General features: G+C 36.1%; 2 protein-coding genes across 2 annotated transcripts; both read left to right on the forward strand.

The window, feature by feature from the left end:
- Positions 1-2,168: 2,168 nt before the first annotated feature.
- Positions 2,169-10,544, forward strand: LOC117987655 (uncharacterized). The gene is made up of 4 exons (XM_034974690.2): positions 2,169-2,510; positions 3,740-3,927; positions 9,473-9,639; positions 10,279-10,544. The coding sequence occupies exons 1-4, from the start codon at positions 2,339-2,341 to the stop codon at positions 10,472-10,474; spliced, it is 723 nt and encodes a 240-aa protein (XP_034830581.1). The 5' UTR covers positions 2,169-2,338; the 3' UTR covers positions 10,475-10,544.
- Positions 10,545-11,421: 877 nt separating this feature from the next.
- LOC117987663 (uncharacterized) lies at positions 11,422-15,406 on the forward strand. Its single transcript, XM_034974698.2, has 4 exons — positions 11,422-12,089; positions 12,175-12,359; positions 13,171-13,334; positions 14,118-15,406. The coding sequence occupies exons 1-4, from the start codon at positions 11,918-11,920 to the stop codon at positions 14,311-14,313; spliced, it is 717 nt and encodes a 238-aa protein (XP_034830589.2). The 5' UTR covers positions 11,422-11,917; the 3' UTR covers positions 14,314-15,406.
- The last annotated feature ends 2,000 nt before the right edge of the window (positions 15,407-17,406 follow it).

Consider the following 17,406-nt stretch of genomic DNA (forward strand, 5'->3'; position numbering starts at 1 on the left):
ACTTCTTTCAGACTAACATAAAGTTCATAATTACACATTAAACATTAGTTCTACATTAAAATATGTCATCAAACTGCGAAAATCATTAGTTAAAATCATAAGTTCAAAATTTTATTGAATTCGAATTTTTCAGTAAGTAAATATATTTCCTCAAAAGCTTTATTTCACCATAATTAAATTACCATAAAGCAGACTTTTAACACACATGGGCGATAAAAATATTTGTCACCATCATCATCAGGATCAACCCACCGTCAGCTCTGTATTGAATACGGGTCTCCTTTCAGAATGATGTGTACCTCGCTGGCCAAGTGCGCATTGGCAGACTTCACAAACCTTTGAGAACACTATGAAGAACTCTCAGGCGTGCAGGTTTCCTCAAGATGTTTTCCTTCACCGTCAAAGCAAGTGATATATGTATGTATAATTGCTTAAAACGCACGTAACTCCGAAAAGTTAGAACTGTGATCAAACCTCGGATCTCCTGAATAGGAAGCTGACGTCAACCACTAAGCTATGGTTTGGCTCAAATGAGTTATATAAAAGCATTTTTACGACCCAATTGCTTGGCTATAATTATTTTTGCACGAATTTCTTCATTTATTAGCAGCTGGAGATAGATAGGTATACCTAGTTAGGCTTTTAGAGTAAATTGTTTTAAATTCCATATAGGAAAACAGACAAAATTCAACACGGACGAAGTCGCGGGCATGTACTGTTCTTTTATAATAGTTATTTTAATAATAATACCTCTAACTATCGCAATATACCTCTTTAGGCTGACAATTTTCATCAAAGGCAAGCTGTGGCCACTCTGAATATATTACCTTTGGGATTATTCACCTCAATCAAAGTGCCTACTTTAAATTTGTAGAAGCCATTGCATTATAATAATCAGCATATTTCCTGAAGGTCATCAGGGGTTTTACAGAAGGAGTAATTTATTACTGACTGAAATTCTAAGCATTTTTAAAGGATTTTTGAAAACTCGACGCATGGGGATGAAATAGGGGTTTGAAATTTGTGTAGACCAAGCGATCTAAGTCACGGGCATAAGCTAGATATTTATACGACTGTATTTGAGAATATTTCGAAATAAATTAAGAAGATTATAAACATATTTCAAATAAAGGATCTAAGGGCATTATGAAAAATGAACAGCACAAAGAAAGAAAGTGACAGAGTAATCCCGATAAATTGAGATGGGTCCGTATCAGATAATGCTAAGTTTGACCGTGAGTTGCGCCTTATTTACATAAAAGGATTAGATGAGTAGGTACATAGTGAGGAGTGGTCTCGTTGAAAAATTAAAGAATTTGCAATTAGAGAGGATACATTTAGTTACACGCATACAAATTTATACTTAATTGCGATGAAAATCACATCTTGCAAACAGGCATATCGATATAATTTATTTAATCTCAATAATGGATAAAGTAATTAATAACCTTGGATAAAAGTAAATAAAGAGAAAATTAATATAAGAAGTACTGTATTCAAATTATACAGGAATAAGGCCGTTAATTAAAATAAAGTCCTAACACAACGGTTTAGTTTACTTAGCGCGCGACAAGTTAAATTTCAGGCGTTATAATGTAATTTACTGCCAATATTATAGTTTTTCAGATATCGATCTTATCTTTCCTTAGTAAAGTATTTATTATTAGCTAAAGCTCGTGACTTCACCCGCGAGGGTTTAGGTTCCTAAAAATCTCGTAGGCGTTCTTTGATTAACCGGGATAAAAAGTAGCCAGTGTCACTTTCCAGGCCTTTGACGATACCCATGCTATCTATTGCCTTGTTGCAGTGTGATTTAAGTAGGTACAGCATTTGTAATATGGGTAGTGATATCGGTAGTGATATTAAATATAAATATTTAACTAGTTATCATGTATGTACCTGTAAATATTCCTAGTTATATAAATCTTTTTAGCAATGAAACTGTTCCAAAACTTTATACAACGGTGATTACAACAGATAAAGAAATAAAAGTATTCCGTATTCGTGATATCAAATTGTGCGTCAATTTGTGCACACACGTTATCTATGTGTGAGTGTCAAGAGATAACTCTTCATGCCACAGATTCTCGACGAGTGTCACACAATGACACAACGGAAGATATACCTATAAACGCTCACGCACACACAGAACAGTGTGATCACATGTAGGGATATTATATCATAGCTAACCAGTTTTGCATAAGCGGCCAGTGGGTTTATAGTTCGGAGCGTTGAATTGACAACAGTCAACCGTGACCACTAAATTATTATAGTTATTCAAAATATTGTAGTCTTATAATTTAAAACATTTTAAGCTAAGTAAATATCTAGTGCAAAAATGTCGGATGTCAGTGGTTCTTGCAAGATATGGACCAGATTTGAGTCAAAAAAAGCGGATGGCAGTATTATTAAACTACGTATCGAAGATCGACCTGTGGCACATGAAAATGATGTTTACGAATTTCTGATGGAGCATTTTGTCCCAGAGGAGGCTGTACATAAAGCTTCAGGTATAGTGGTTTAAACATATTTGGTAAATTAAGGATCAACTCATTAAAAACGCAAAAGATGAGGTAGGTAGATTTTTAAAAGAAGATTGCTATGATCACTGACTTAAATTCAAAATTTAAAATATTTATTCAAAGTAGGTACTATTGTAGATACTCTTTTTGATAGTCAGGCTGATGATAGTGGCGATAATTTTAATTACGTAAACTGAAAACTAAAGCTACACTATGTTATTTTAATCTAAGGCTTTGATTCAGTAAATCTTATTTTTTTTAGAAACAAAAATGGAATGCTAATAAAACAATAGAATCAAATTTAAAATCTCTTCCAAGGAGTTCATTGCATCGCCTGAATATAAACATTTTGTGCTCAAGTCAAAATACGATAGATATAGTAAAGATTTACTTATCAGATTTCTGTCTGTCTGTCTGTCTGTCTGTCTGTCTGTCTGTCCGTCTGTCTGTCAAGAAACCTACAGGGTACTTCCCGATGACCTAGAATCATGAAATTTGGCAGGTAGGTAGATCTTATAGCTGACATTTGGGGAAAAATCTGAAAACCGTGAATTTAGGGGTATATCACACAAAAAATAATTAAATTGTGGTCATGAACTAATAATTAGTATTTTCAATTTTTCAAAAGTGAGTGACTATATCAAGTCGGGTATCATATGAAAGGTCTTCACCTGTACATTCTAAAACTGATTTTTATTTATTTTTATGCATCATAGTTTTTGAATTATCGTGCAAAATGTCGAAAAAATACGACTGTAGTACGGAACCCTCATTACGCGAGCCTGACTCGCACTTGGCCGGTTTTTAGAAAAGGTTCATACTTATTGGGTACTTATTTCTATTTAATATTATTTTTAATTACCATCGTACAATCAATACATTTAGATTTCCGTAGTAAATATTTTTATACGATACTTTATCCTATCGAACCTGGTTGTCGTAGCGTTATTTCATATTGCCATAGTTCTCAATAGGTTAACACCTTCTAAGCACTAATTATTACCTTCAAGTTATACTGCTTTTTAGGGTTCCGTATCCGAAGGGTACCAACGGGACCCCATAACCAACCATAATAGGTACAGACATTTTCATAGAATGTATATTTCCATTGCCATGAAAATAAAAAAAAGCTTAGTGTTATATACGATGATGATGATGATGATGATCCCTTTTTATGTGAGTCCGATTCGCCCTTGACAAATTTTGTTTTGTTTCAGGCGTATCAAAAAATAAAGAAGCAATAAAAGAGTACAGGGAGTTAATGACTTTAGTCTTCAAAGCAGTACCAATTTACGCAACAGTGTGTTGCGTTGACGATGACTCTAGTACTGTCGGCAAAATTCTGGGGCTGTCGGTTGTCCAGCTGATGAAGAATACTGATAAATTTGAGGATTTAATAAAAGACGTGAGTGTTTTGCTTCATCAACTTGTTTAAGATCATGACAACATTAAAAGCAATAAGATTTTAGGAGCCGTAAAAGCTAGCAGTGCTACAAGATACAATAAACGAAAATTGCTATTTTCAATAGTTCTTACTTCTTACACAAAGAGCGGTAATAGCCTCTTATTAGGGAGGTCAGGGGTTCGATCCCGGGCACGAACTTTTCAGAATTATAAAACACACATGGTGTTTTAAGCAATTTAATATATCACTTGCTTTAACGGTGAAGAGAGAGTTTGAGAGTTCTCCATAATGTTCTCAAAGGTGTGCGAAGTCTGTGAATCCATACTTAGCCAGCGTGATAAATTATGGCCAAAACACCTCTCATTCTAAAAGGAGACCCGTGCTCTGTGGTGAGCCGGCATTGGGTGTTGATGATGATGGTAACCTACTGAAAATGCGTAGAGGTCACTCCAGCTCGGACCTCTAAAGCTTTCTAATTCTTTCAATGGGCCCGATGCAATGTAACTGAATTTTGCTGCTAGCGTCACAGTCATTTTCAGTAATGAAAAATAGGTATCTTGTGGCCTCGTACGCCTCTTGCAGATCATTTTTGGTAGGTACAGGGTCTCTTACAAAGCTCACTCTTGAGTTGTCAAAGATCTGTTGCCGGTTGCAACATAATGTAATAATCGCTTACTACCAGTCTAAGGTATTACTGAGTTGGAATTGAAGCGATGCCTGGAAATGACATGCCAATTGTAGGTAACAGACGTTGATTCACTGATCTCGACTATTACAAGTACGGTGGACCTGCGATTGCCGACCTGTTTTTGAAGCAACTTTATTTTGCCACTAGCTGATGCCCACGACTTTGTTTGCGTGGATTTAGATTTTAAAATCCCAGGGGAACTCTTTGATTTTCCGGGATAAAAAGTAGCCTATGTCACTGTCCAAGTCTTTAACCATACCCATGCGAAAAATCACGTCGATCCGTTGCTCCGTTGTGACGTGATTGAAGGACAAACCATCAAACCAACAAACCAACAAACAAACACACTTTCGCATTTATAATAAGATAGCAGCAGTGAGCGTGATGTGAGTGTACTTGGAACTAGATGACTGTCATAGTGTCAAGAGGAAGACCATTTGACACAAAGTGCGAATTTTAATTCCCGGTACGCTCGGTTCGAATCGAGACAAAAAATGACTGTCATTTCGTATGGAGCACCTCTTCCAGCGTACTTGTATATGTCCATTTCAGTGTGTTGATTACATTTGCTTCGTCTCGTATCAGGGAGATGAAACGAGTGGGGTACACTGCGGAAATGGAAGCATCCGGCAAGCGCAAATGTATCTCATGTAAATAATATACAGTACGCGGCCGAAAGTGATGAACATCGGCCTTTAGAATGACATTTCATCTTTGTAGCGCGTTGTCTCTGGTTCATAAATCTTTCCACATGCGACTCAAGACTCTGAGACGAGATAAGACCCATTCTCAGTAGTGAGCCAGCGATGGGTTGATCATGATGATGGTGATGTGTATTCCTACTTCCCTACAAATCATTACTTACCCATATTATTAATGCGAAAGTGTTTGTTCGTTGGTTTGTCTTTCAATCACGCTGCAACGAAGAAATGGATTCACGTAACATAAACTATTTTTATCCCTGAGAAACAAATAGGTCCTACCAGCAAAGCCGTGCCGTCAAGCGATTAAGCGGTCCGGTACGATGCCGTGTAAAAACTAGAAACCGATAAAGGGCATTAAGGGTTTAATAATAACACTACCATACCTCTTCCAAGTTAGCCCGCTTCTATCTTAGACTGCATCATCACTTACCATCAGGATTGCAATCAAGGGCTAACTTGTATCAGGATGATATCGCGCATAATGCCGCAGGCATCATCTACGGTCTGCGATAGTTCGACATGGCAATCGGGGTATGAAGCGGGGGGACGCCCCGCAAGTCACCCACGCTCGCCCGCACCGGGTTAGCGCGGGGGCTGCGTGGTTGTGCGGGTTGGTCCCTCCCCAATTGCCTTCTCGACCTGTCGCGTACTATAGATACCTACTGAAATTACCAATTTTGGTTGATTGCTGACTTCGCATTTGTGATACGTTAGCAGCGAGCGACCAATTGAAGCAATTGCGCAATTTTGATTCAATGAATAACTCAATAAAGAACCACGCCACAGTTCGCGATAGTTATGAAACTTGTAACAAAACCTCGAGGCGTCACCTACACTGGCAGGCGTTAAATTTAGGCTATTATGTGACATGGGCACAGTTAACGACAGTAAAGGTATGATTCCGAACCACGCTGCACGCAGCAGCGCTGCCGCAACAGTGCTGTCACCAGCTGTCACAGTCCTGTCGCGGCACTACAGACTGGTCCCCATACAATCTCTATGACATTACATTCTGAGCTAGGCAGCAATGTTCCGCTACATAAACGTAAACGCGTCGCAATAGACGCCCCTTTGAGTAAAACAAATATCACAATGACGATGCCGTTTTATCTTTTTATTTCTTAACATTTTAGTGCCTTTACATTATTATCCTGTGTGATTACATTAGGTACTTGTAGATAGGTGCATGAAGCCTCAATAGCTCAACCGGTAAAGGAGTGGACTGAAAACCGAAAGGTCGACGGTTCAAACTTCAAACCCCGCCCGTTGCACTATTCTGCCGTCCTCAAGCTAAAACGTCGTTAACCAACATTTGGCCAAATTTGACTTTATAACGCTATCTTACTTAGAAATTTAAATTTTATCCTTAACTAAAATGTCTTTAAAGTCACTATACTTATTTTTAAATTAAGTTTTTCTCCAAAATTATGGTGCACTATTCCATAACTTAAATGTCTTTTAACGAAAATGCTAGACTAAAATGTCTTTAATGACACATAAACGCGTTACAGTTTAGTGATATTTTGCAAAAAAATATTGTTTCCTATCCTAAAATAACTCTATCCCGCAATACATAACTTTAATGTCTCTAACTATTCCCGCATCTCGCGAGGTTGTGACTTTCTTCTTCTTGCAATGCCGTCTCCTATCGGAGGTTGGCAATCATTAGAGCTATCTGCACCTTGGACACTGCTGCTCGGAAAAGAGATCGGGTACTCTTCCCGTACCATTGGCGTAAATTCTTTAGCCACGATGTTCTTCTACGGCCTGGTGGTAAGACTGCCGGCTGTTTTCCCCTGAATAATGAGCTGAAGGCAGTCGTATTTGCTATTTCTCATAATGTGGCTAAAATACTCCAACTTCCGCACTTTTATGGTCTTCAGGATTTCAACATCTTCACTTAGCCTCTGTAGTTGCATTTGCATTTTTGATACACTGTACCCAAGAGATTCTCAATATTCTTCTGTATACCCACATTTCAAAAGCTTCTAACTTTGACTAGTGCGCCTGCGAGAGCTTTCTGTAAACGCCTTGTGGCATTCAATCAAACGTTTGCACCAATAGGCAAAATAACCAATGAGTTCAAACCTCTCACTGTACTCTGGAATGATAGCGTAGTGGGACATAACGGACTAAGAGGACTTGCTATGAAGAAAAAAGGAAAATTGTATGATTTTATGGATTTTGTAATGTCACAATTATTACAGCTGACCTAAGATAGTGCTTTTATTTTATTTATGAATACTGAGGATATTTTGAAATCCATGGTTTTTCACGGTTCACTTCTACAAACGGGCCCACAAAGGACGATGGTAACTGAAGAGAGAGTCATAAAATCCAGCTTCACAGGGGAAGTTGGAAAAAATATTATTAGGATTACGATCAATCACAAATACAATAGATACAATAAAACTATAATATACATTAATATGCTACTCGTAATATCTACGTACAATAATTAACCTCGGAAAACAGATACAACTCCTTAACCTGTGAACCCTACTTAGCCATGATAGTTCCCTTTAAAATTGATTATATTATATACTACTGCTGTGAATTTTTTCACGTTCCTTTATACAACCATATGGCTGATAAAGGGGGTAGACACTTGACTCTAATAAAAATTAGCACTTTAATTAAAACATCATATTTTACAACGGATCTAGAAATTGAAAAATGATGTTCCCACACCCACAGTATTTTTAAAAGACCTATTCAACGATATCTCACACTATGGGGTAGACGAGAAAAAAAAATTCACCCCCACTTTACATCTAGGAGAGCAACCCTAAAAATAATATTTATCACAATTTTATTTCACCACTTTGTCGGCGTGATTAATATTTATACCCATGCCAAATTACAGATTTCTAGCACTAATACTATAAGTTTTAACAAAATAAGAGACTACTATCGGACTGTTCCTCTTTCAATTGTTGTAGTTACCGTTACTTTCATTGGAAAACCTCAAATTTTTATAAACAATGCTAACCTAAAACGTCGCTACGGTTCGATCATTTGCAATAAACCACATTTTAGTTTAGCAATTCTCCCCAAAAAACGCTACTGTATACAAACCATTTCTATTCTACTAGACTAAAATGTGTTTAAATTACAAAAGCCGCATTTTAAGTGTTATGTTATTGATAGTTTTAAGGATCATAACCTAACCTACAATGTCGTTAAAGTCTTTTAGAGTCATTTTACTTTAGTAATTATACAATTTTTTTAAGTTTCGTAAAACGATGAAAAAAGTAAATGCAATCCAAGCCTTAAACGTCTTATCTAACGACATTTAAGTTATGTAAATACAAGACGTTGTTAGAAAAAATGCTAGACTAAAAAGCCAAAACTGTCCTGCTTTAATTATTATTTACTCTAGAAACTTAAAAATACAGCTATTCAAAAGTGCTCTATTTGCTCTACATTTTCATAGTTTCAAGTTTTGTATACGGTTATTAGTTATCAAATGGCATCATTTCTTCATAAATTCGCGCTTTTTTGATCATATCTCGAAACTTGGTTGTGGTAGTTAACGACACTTTAGCTTTAGGACGGCAGTATTGTCGTACCTACTCCTAGCACAACAAAACCTAAACAACAAGCCTGGCGCTTAGTTGGAGAGGAAAGGGGAATATTAGTCATTTAACATGGCTAATACTTTTTTAAATTAAATTAAATTAAATTAAATTAAATTAAATTAAATTAAATTAAATTAAATTAAATTAAATTAAATTAAATTAAATTAAATTAAATTAAATTAAATTAAATTAAATTAAATTAAATTAAATTAAATTAAATTAAATTAAATTAAATTAAATTAAATTAAATTAAATTAAATTAAATTAGATTAGATTAGATTAGATTAGATTAGATTAGATTAGATTAGATTAAATTAAATTAAATTAAATTGAATTGAATTGAATTGAATTGAATTGAATTGAATATTATGAATTAGCGACGTGGAAGTTTAATTTTGGTTTTAATGGGCACTAGAAAATATTCCCTTTTCCCCTCGAATTAAACAAAAATTTGCTATACTCGCTAAAAGTCATCACGACGATATTCCTACGAATGAAATTTGACATACGACAACCTTTTGCGTTACCTTATGTACCTACCAGAAAATCATTAACTTAATAAAATATTTCAGATGGAGATCAAGACAGAAATAATGCAAAGATTACTGTACGCTGCAAAAGTATTAGAAGGTTATAGTGAAGATATGAAAAAGTATGACATCTTTTACTATGGCAGAGGTATCATTGTACACCCAGACTACAGAAGATTGGGTATAGCTGTTCAGCTTGTAAGAGCGAGGTGCGTCTTTATGTATTAATTTTATTCTTCAAGAACACGGAAAAGCACCTTTTAGATTGGGGGGGGGGGGAGGAGATTAGACTGATAATTTAGGGATTGAATTATCACAAAGTGGATGTCTACGATATAATAGCTTTCTGCAAGCCAAATTTCAGTACGATCCGTCCAGTAGTTTGAGCAGTGCGTTGATAGATTAGGCTGTCTAAAAATCCCTTTTATTTAGGACCGGAATACTAAGTTTGTTTGTGAAGGCTTATTGCTGATTTCTAAAAAGCTGTGTCAGTTAGAGAATTCGTTTTATTTTAGCTGAGAAGTTCTGATAAATCTGATAGACAGAAGTTTATCGTGTCTGTCAAGAAAATGGAATCAGAACCTATAGGGTACTTTTCTTTGACCTAGAACTAGAATCATGTTTGGCAGGTAGAAATGAGCACAAGTAAAGGAAAAAATTCGAAAACCGTGAATTTGTGGTTACATCACAAAAATAAAGTTTTCTTAATCACATCATAGATGGCGCTGTCCGTAATTAACTTGCAGTGTTGCACATAAAAGTATTATATTATTATCAAAGACGAGGGTACGGAACCCTTGTCCGAGTCCAACACGCACTTGACCAGTTTTGTTTGTTTTGTTTTTCAGAGAGTTAATGTGCACTGAAACTGGCATTCCTATGACCTGTGCCTGGATGTCAGCAAAGGGTAGCCAAAAAGCAGCAGACCAAAACAATTGGAAGACCATGTCAGAAGTCCCTCGAGAGGAACTGGAGGAGAAAACCGGATTCACATTCGATAAGAATCTACCAAGCTTTAAATTCATGTATAAAACAGTAGATTAATATTAAATTATATTTAAATAGGTACCTATACTTTTTAAATATAATATTATTTTGTTGATAACACATGTTATCTATGACTATGTAATTTTCCTTCCTGTCTCATAAGCAAAATACAGTCCGTACAAAATGACTTTTCACGCGCCATTTTAGCTCTATGGCCAACTATCATGTCAATAGTATGGTTCACCTCACAGATATATACCTATACCAGATATGCAACTAGCGTGGCCCCTTCAGCCCCTCTCGCTCAAGCAGAGGTAGGTACTTACTTGTGAAATGATATTCCGTCTACTTTACGTTCGCTTCGGCTATTGTATCCTAATATACTGCAACCCACAATAACTTCAAAAACAAAAAAACAACAAAATAAATAAATAGTTTCTTTAAAATACTTGAGGCAACATAACCCACTTCACGTTGTTTGTCAAGATCTCACGTACAATATACATCTTGACAACAAAAAAAAGTGACCACGGTGATAAGGACAAAACATAATCATTTTGTCACGTTCTAATAAGAGCTTAAATGCATTTTTTTTAATTCAGATACAAGTTAGCCCTTGACTGCAATCTCACCTGGCTATTTAGCTATCTCGTTCTAACAGTAAAAGTCACAATAGGGTTTCTACAGGTATTTATTATCCTGAGTTTCACCTTTAAAATAAGGACTAAAATCGTACCTACTTTTGATATGAAATTCGTTACACAAAGTTAAATGGCGCGGAGAAGTCAATTTTTACGCATTATAATAGTACCTATCTGTAGGTGTAAACGAAAGATATACATATAAAGAAAGACTAATGAGCACACGAGCACACTAATCACTGGATAGTAACAGCAATCTAAATCAAGGATGAAGAAGGCTTAGGAAATATTTAAATATTTCCTAAGCCTTCTTTATTATGATTTCTATTTTACAAATTCATTAGATAAAACATAGTGATAAAAAACTAACCACGGGTACAAATAGTAGGTGATATGATAACATAACTGATAATATTTTGTGATGATTATATAGTTGCAATATTTGGCAAGACAAGTATAATAGAAAAGTTCACGTGGAACATTTACGTTGGTTAAAAAAGTGTAGTTACCTGTGGCACAATATTATAGATATCCATTGTACGAAATTTTATGGTAAAGCAAATATCGAAACCCAATATGTTCTCTTGCTATTGTTGCTGAAGCGCTTATTGGTTAGTACTGCAATAATAGTCCTGTTAAAACTCTAACGATAAGTAACTGTACAAGTACTGTGTAAATAGTCCCTGAATCTGAACCTAGGGAAGCAGATTCGGTATCCGTGATTACAGATGTTGATGTAAATCTTACTGAAGTGGAAGTGCCTGGAAATAATAAATACCTACTTAATACACAATAGCCAGCATTACATAGAAATCCAGAAATTAATAGTTGATTGACAGTAACCAAATATCCTATCGATATGTCTGAAAGACGTGACTCGTATAGGACTTGGGTGAGATTTGAATTGAAACGAAAAGATGGTAGTGTTATTAAGTTAAGAATTCAAGATCTTCCTTCAGATCGGATAGATGACGCAACCGAATTTGCAGTTAATAATTATATGAAAGAAGAGGCAATTCAAGTTGCTGCAGGTATGTACCTACGTTAAAAGTTTTGTGACAGCTGCAATATAACATTACTTAACAAATGCCTGATGTTTTGTATTTTTTTACCTAGGAATCTCTAAAAATGAAGAAGCCATAATAGAATATCGAGAAATAAATAACAGTATGTTAGAAAGACCAAATATGTCTACGGTAATGTGTTGTGTAGACGATCTGAATACTGCTGGAGAAATTATTGGATTATCATGTATGGATCTTGACAAAAATGCTGAAAAGCTTAAAGATATTGTACAAGGTGTAAGTATGAGTTTATAAGGAAAATAAAACTAATATAATGAAGTCAAAACCGTTTAGGTACAACAATATCGTTTTTTACAAACACGCCTGTGTTTGGGTGTGTATGACGACAGGCGAGTAATGCCACCAACAAAAGTCGCTGGAGGGAGATCGTACGAGCAGAAGTGACGGAGAATTCATAGCCACGATCATTCTGCGGCCATTATAGAGTCAATGAAGAATCTCATTAATTCATGAGCCCTTCAGAAAATTATGTTTCACTACCTTACTTGCGCGACTTCGTCTGCGTGAACTACATAAATTTCAAATCTATATTTCACCCCCTTAGGGATTGAATGTTCAGAAATCCTTTCTTGGCGGATGCCTACGTTATAATAGCTATCTGCATGCCAAATTTCAGCCCGATCCGTCCAGTAGTTTGATCTGTGCGTTGATAGATCAGTCAGTCAGCTTTTCCTTTTATGTGTTTAGATTACTTATCAGCTATAGATTTGTATCCCCTCAGTAATTTTTTTTTTTAAATTAACTAAAAATTAGCCATGCTAAACGTGACTATTCCTCCTTATTCCTCCAACTTAACGTCAAGCTAAGAATAGGTACGGCAATAGTGCAATGGCTAAGGTAAACGTAATCATATCGGATTATATTGTCCGTTCATCGTAACTTGACGCTTGCGAATATATTGGCACCGTTGCTTTGTTTGCTTTATTCCTTAGAAATTAGGGCTTATTATTGTGTGATTTGCAATGGTGCCAACATATTCTCACGCGTTCGCGTCCATCGTTGCATATTGACGCTTTAAGTTTTTCAGATGGAGCTTAAGACTAAGGAAATCAAAAATATATTCCACATTCTACTTACCTTGGAAGATTACGCAGGTGACAAAGCATTTGAGACTTATTACGGTGGCAGAGGGATCTCTGTCCACCCGGACTACAGAGGACTGGGCTTGGCGAATGAGTTCGTAAGAGTGAGGTACGAAGTGATTTATTTTCCCTAAGGCACGATTTGTCCAATTTGATTTATAGCTAACGCTGGGGATTAAAATATTAGCTTGTGACTCTCAGATTAGTAGGTCATTCTCATCAAAATTTCTTTCTTTAAGGTGGAAGACACGGTCTGCCCGCACAATAAAAATTTAAGTAATTTGGTTTTTCGCAATTTGTAAACTAATACGAAAAAGTAGGCTTATGGCATTCAAATTGAGCTCCTAGCAGTATCATCTTCACAGGCTTATATAAAAATCTTTACTTGAAATTGTCCAGTTTAAGAAACTAGTCAAAATAATGAGTTTGACGTGAGGTACTCACAAATTAGTCATTATTTTGACTAATTTCTTAAGCTGGACACTTTCAAGTAAAGATTTTTAAATAAACCTGTGAAGATGATATTGCTATGGGCGAAAATTGAATGCCATATAAGTCTGCGTTGTTGCACTAGCCAGCCGTGGCTAGTTACCACCCTACCGGCAAAGCCGTGCCGCCAAGCGATTTAGCGTTCCGATACGATGCCGTGTAGAAACCAAAAGTGCATAGGTTTAATAAAAACTGCCGCACCCCTACCAGGTTAGCCCGCTTTCATCTTAGACTGCATCATCACTTACCGCCAGGTGAGATTGCAGTCAAGGGCTGACTTGTATCTGAATTAAAAAAAAATGGAAATGTATCCTAAGTGCAAACTTACAGTAAAACATAGTATACCTACCTACTGATATAATATGTATTAGTAGGTATATGTTGATAAAAAATCTTTTTTCAGAAAACTTATATGCATTGACCATAAAGTAGCCATGACTTGCGCCTGGATGACCGCAATAGGAACGCAAAAGGCAGCCGCAAAGAATAATTGGAAGACCTTAGCTGAGATATCTCTTGAGGATTTGGAAAAACAGACAGGGTTGAAGTTCGAAAAGAAGGTTCCAAGTTTTAAGTACATGTATACGACCACAGACTAGCAATATTTTTGTTTTTTTTGTTTTTTACTATTTAAGATGTACAAAAATTATTCCAATTAGTTACTATACTTTATTTTTTTTATATACTTAATATGTATAACTTTTTTTTGATACAAAAAAAGCAAATTCAAGGTGGATTTAAGTGATTTTATAATCCCGCGGAAACCCTTTGTTTTCCCAAAACTAAAAGTCGGTATCAACCTTCGGCCTCTTATTCGGGGGATCGGGAGTTCGATCCCGGGTACGCACTTGTAACATTTATTTATTTATTTTTATTCAAATAATAAATAGTTAACCCTTGACTACAATATTTCTGAGTTATGTGCATTTTAAACAATTAAATATGACTTGCTATAACGGTGAAGGAAAACATCGTGAAGAGACCTGTATGCCTTGGAGTTCTACACAATTTTCTCAACGGTATGTGAAGTCTGCCAATCTGCACTTAGCCAGCGTGGTGGACTAACTATGGCAGAACGCTTCTCCTTCTGAGACGAGACCTGTGCTTAATAGTGAGTTGGCGATGGGTTGTTCATCATGATGATAGACGTCAAGACCGGAATGATTTTATAGTACAACAGTACGCAGCAGAAAATAATGTACATAAGCCTTTAAAATGGCATTTCGGCTTTGAAGAGCGTTGTCTCTATCACTCATACCTATATATGACTTTTTGTTGCTCTACAAATCCACTATCTCCTTCTAAAGATCGTTGTACATTATTTCCTGCCTGTACTGTACTTACAAGTGAAAGCGAAACCTCACAACAAAAATAAAACGTCCAATTTGTTTCTTTAAATTTTTTAATTTTAATTTTTAATTTTAAGTTTAATTTAAAATTTAAGGTCAAGGTTTAGATAAAATCAAAGGTCAAAAAGGGCCACTCAAACAGAGGACCATAGAGATAGTTAACTGACTTATATTCGATCCTTCTTGTTTACCCCCGACCCACTACTCTGTCATGGCCATAGGGGCCCAATTATTCTAATGTGCCAATAGGTTAAAGATGGCCCTGTCAGTAGCGATTTATTTGCTACAAGTATGATCGTTCAAAAATTAAATCTATGACTTACATGTCTTGTTATATCCTCCAGTTTATCAGTATTCTTCATCAACTGGACTATTGATGCACCTAGAATTTTTTCTACAGTATTGGAGTCAGTATCGAAGCAACAAACCGTCGCGTGTAAAGGGGCTACTTTAACAAATATGTTCATTAGCTCTCGATACTCCTTTATTGCCTCTTTACTGCTTGCTATACCTGTAATAATACACAATTTGGTGTTATATTAAAAGATTATATTATATTGTTTTATATTACATGTTTATACCACACTAGCTTATGCCCGCGACTTTGTCTGCGTGGACTGTACAAATTTCGATCCCCTATTTTACCCCCTTAGAGGTTGAATTTCCAAAAATCCTTTCTTAGCGGATGTCTAGGTACGTCATAATAGCTATCTGCATGCCAAATTTCAGCCCGATCTGTCCAGTAGTTTGAGCTGTGCGTTGAGAGATCAGTCAGTCAGTCAGTCACCTTTTTTGTTTATATATTTAGATTACAAATATGTATATTTTGATTAATAAAACTATTAACTAACTTCTGCAAAGTCTCTTCAATGGTAGCATGTATAATCTAAAAATATAAAATGAATGACTGACTGACTGATCTATCAACGCACAGCTCAAACTACTGGACGGATCGGGCTAAAATTTGGCATGCAGATAGCTATTACGACGTAGGCATCCGCTAAGAAAGGATTTTTGAAAATTCAACCCTTAAGGGGGTAAAATATAGGTTTGAAATTTGTGCATACCTGCAGCTTTATGAATAGCTTCGTCCGGAACAAAATGTTTCATCATAAATTCGTAAAGATCATCTTCTGGTTGTAATGACCAACTTTGTATTCGTAGTTTAATAATACTGCCATCTTGCTTTTTCGACTCAAATCTAGTCCAGATTTTATACAATTGACTCTCACCAGACATATTATTATTGGTTATAAACATTTGACTAGAGTAGATATTAAAAAAAAAATCACAACACCTTGGGAGGCACGCACGTGTATATGCCGTGAAGTAATAACAATACAATATGAATGAACTATAAACCTCAGCATACTTTATACTATACAGAATACTCGTATAGAATATTAATTATTTTCTATCTGCTTCGAAAAAAATAAGCTTCTGTAACTAAACTGCCTTATCGCTTTATCGATGAAGATCCTTGTAGGTATGTTCTTTTTATGTTTACTTTGTGTTGTATGCAATAAAGTATAAAATAAATAAACTGACTAAATAATATTTATTTATCACGCGTTCGAAACTCGGATAAAATATTATGGGAAAACGAATAATGGGCAGGAATTAGCACACTGCAAAAAAGATAAACTTCTGGATACCTGGATTTTATTTAATCGCGTGCTTCTAACTCATAACTCGCTAACTATGGGCATCATAGGGAAAGTCAGAGTCACTCAGCGAGCGATGGAGACAGCTATGCTTAGAGTTACTCTACGTGATCAAATCAGAAATGAGGAGATCTGTAGGAGAACTATAGTACCTACCTAACTGACATAGCTCAACGGGTTGCGAAGCTGAAGTGGCAATGGGCGTTGGGGTCCCAAGGTGCTGGAATGGCGAGCTCGCACCGGAAGACGCAGTGTTGGAAGACCCCCCACTAGGTGGATGGACGACATCAGTCACGAGTCGCAGGGAGCCACTGGATTCAGGCGGCGCAAGACCGTAGCGCGTGGAAGTCCCTACAAGAGAGCTATGTCCAGCAGTGGACGTCTATCGGTTGTTGATCATGATGATGTGCTTCTATGACATTCTTTGTGTGAGAGAATTGTTAACAATCTCTGTTGGATTTTTATGCAAGATGAAATCATCAAAAATTTGACGTGTTTGCTCAATTTCCATACATTTTTATAAGAATTCCAATGTACCCAAGAGCTGGTCCTTATTTCGCTCAACGGTTGAGCCTTGCCGTTCAGCGAGGTAATAGCGCCAGTGTTTTGGGCACAATGCCCATAAATGACCATTTGGACGGCGTATATTTTTTGTAAATATAAATTTTTTAGTGATAAG

This window comes from Maniola hyperantus, chromosome 13 (assembly GCF_902806685.2).
Source record: "Maniola hyperantus chromosome 13, iAphHyp1.2, whole genome shotgun sequence".
Lineage (NCBI taxonomy): Eukaryota > Metazoa > Arthropoda > Insecta > Lepidoptera > Nymphalidae > Maniola > Maniola hyperantus.

Coding starts and splice junctions, on each gene's coding strand:
- LOC117987663 (XM_034974698.2), top strand. CDS start 11,918: ATGTCTGAAAGACGTGACTCGTATAGGACTTGGGTGAGATTTGAATTG. Junction 12,090..12,174: donor GGCAATTCAAGTTGCTGCAG/GTATGTACCTAC, acceptor TTTTTTACCTAG/GAATCTCTAAAAATGAAGAA. Junction 12,360..13,170: donor TTAAAGATATTGTACAAGGT/GTAAGTATGAGT, acceptor TAAGTTTTTCAG/ATGGAGCTTAAGACTAAGGA.
- LOC117987655 (XM_034974690.2), top strand. CDS start 2,339: ATGTCGGATGTCAGTGGTTCTTGCAAGATATGGACCAGATTTGAGTCA. Junction 3,928..9,472: donor TTGAGGATTTAATAAAAGAC/GTGAGTGTTTTG, acceptor AAAATATTTCAG/ATGGAGATCAAGACAGAAAT. Junction 9,640..10,278: donor GTTCAGCTTGTAAGAGCGAG/GTGCGTCTTTAT, acceptor TTTGTTTTTCAG/AGAGTTAATGTGCACTGAAA.